The sequence below is a fragment of the Etheostoma spectabile genome, chromosome 16 (assembly GCF_008692095.1).
Source record: "Etheostoma spectabile isolate EspeVRDwgs_2016 chromosome 16, UIUC_Espe_1.0, whole genome shotgun sequence".
Taxonomy (NCBI): Eukaryota; Metazoa; Chordata; class Actinopteri; order Perciformes; family Percidae; genus Etheostoma; species Etheostoma spectabile.
Genome location: NC_045748.1, coordinates 23,728,510 through 23,730,271, shown reverse-complemented (window position 1 = coordinate 23,730,271; position 1,762 = coordinate 23,728,510). Strand labels below are relative to the sequence as shown.

At 41.6% G+C, this 1,762-nt stretch overlaps 1 protein-coding gene across 1 annotated transcript in view; it reads left to right on the top strand.

Moving 5' to 3' along the window:
* fpgs (folylpolyglutamate synthase) overlaps positions 1-1,762 on the top strand; it is a 21,378-nt gene that overhangs the window by 2,906 nt on the left and 16,710 nt on the right. Inside the window, exons 2-4 of the mRNA XM_032539240.1 lie at positions 937-1,065; positions 1,183-1,236; positions 1,573-1,637. Of these exons, the coding sequence (XP_032395131.1) occupies positions 937-1,065; positions 1,183-1,236; positions 1,573-1,637 (248 nt within the window). The remainder of the gene's footprint in view (positions 1-936; positions 1,066-1,182; positions 1,237-1,572; positions 1,638-1,762) is intronic.

The window sequence follows — 1,762 nt, the reverse complement described above, 5'->3', positions numbered from 1 at the left end:
TTTTCTCAAAGGCAGAGCAGGATACCCAGGGCTTAATTTACACCTATCACCAGTTCTAGCCGCTGGGGACCATAGACAGGCTGGGGGAACTCATATACATTTTTTAAAAACCTCAAAGTGAAATATTCATGCCATGGGACCTTTTTAAGAAAACGGCAAAAAATCTGCAGCAGGACAGTCCATGCTGCAGTGAGGTGGAGTCAACGGGGGTGTGTCTCTGATGGAGGTGTATCAGGGCTTACCTGCCATAAAAGGTGATGCAGCATTGTCAGACTTTACAGAAGATGGTCTACCCATGGGTTGTGACTTAGGAGGCTTGTCAAAAATGGTAAGCTGTGAATTATTGTTTTAGCAGTAGGCCTAGTTCGAGATACTCGGTGTAAATGTATAGTATATGAGTGAAAAAGGTCTTCTTTTAAAGTCGTCATGGATTTTGTCTCATTGCAGCTGTTCTATTATTTGCTGTTGCAACAGTGGAGTCCAAAAGTTCACAATGCTAGAAAAAAAGAAAAAATTTAATTTTTGGTTGATAGACTTCATGATAAAAAAGGCAGATCATGTGAGCACTAAACATTTTTAGGTCCACCATAAGGCAATGTTTTCCCTTTACCCTCTGAAAGCTGTTGCCACGCTGACCAAGCCAGTGGAATCATCTAATCAACAGATGGACAAGAGCTGGACTTCAATACAAGATACTGTCAGACAGCCAGTCATGAGACCCTGACTCTTAACATGTTGCTCTCACTAAAAAGGCTTGCATGTAAAACACCTGATTGGTTTACTCCATGGTTGACTTATGTTTCGCTCATAGCAATAGGTCAAAAGCAGGGACAGTGCATCATGTCCGAGCTTCGCTCCTCTGTGCTGTGTAGACTGTGGTGGTTTGTTTTAAGCGCGCTGTGGTTCTAAGTGCTTCGCTCTGTGCTTTTGCTGCAGGATGCCATTTGCACTCTGAACACACTACAGACCAACGCTAGCTCTCTGGAGGAGGTACGCCGAGAGCGGGGCAACCCTCAGTTGCAGCTCCAGGCCATGAGAGGATTCCTGGAACGAGCCGGCCTAACAGTGAGTCTGTTTTTATCAGCATAAATAAACACACATAATTACATTATAACAGCTTCAAAGATTAGAAATATGTTATTGTTGTCTGAGTTGATAAGAATACGTGTGTGTGTTTCAAAGGTGGAAGAACTAGACCATCTCAATATCATTCATGTGACGGGAACAAAGGGCAAGGTGAGCTGACTGGACACAAACACACACACACACGTTTGTTTTTGTTTTGTTTTTAAATTGGGTTGTATGTTCCATTTTAAAAGCCCAATCAGTAATTTGACCATAAAAGTCACGTACAGATGTTTTTACATATAGAACTGAGAAGTCAGAATGGTATACAGTATGTTAATGCGGCAAACCCTTTGTTTACATTTAAATCCCAGACTTCCTTTTTAATGTTGAACTCTAAGCTCGAACTCTGCAAGCTCTGACAAAAGGTCATGCAAACATGTTTTCAAACGTGAGTTGGACAGCTGAACGAGAGTAGCCTTTTAAATGTTTGCGTTTATCTTTCAGGGGTCAACCTGTGCGTTCACTGAGCACATTTTAAGAAGTTATGGTTTCCGCACTGGATTTTACAGGTAAAACTGCAGTATATCAAACATGAAATTGCCTGTTCATGGGCGTTATGCTTTTGCTTTTGAAATCAGAGATACTATAAAGTGTTACCATTTTTAACCTCTTAGTATTTTGACCACCCCCCCCC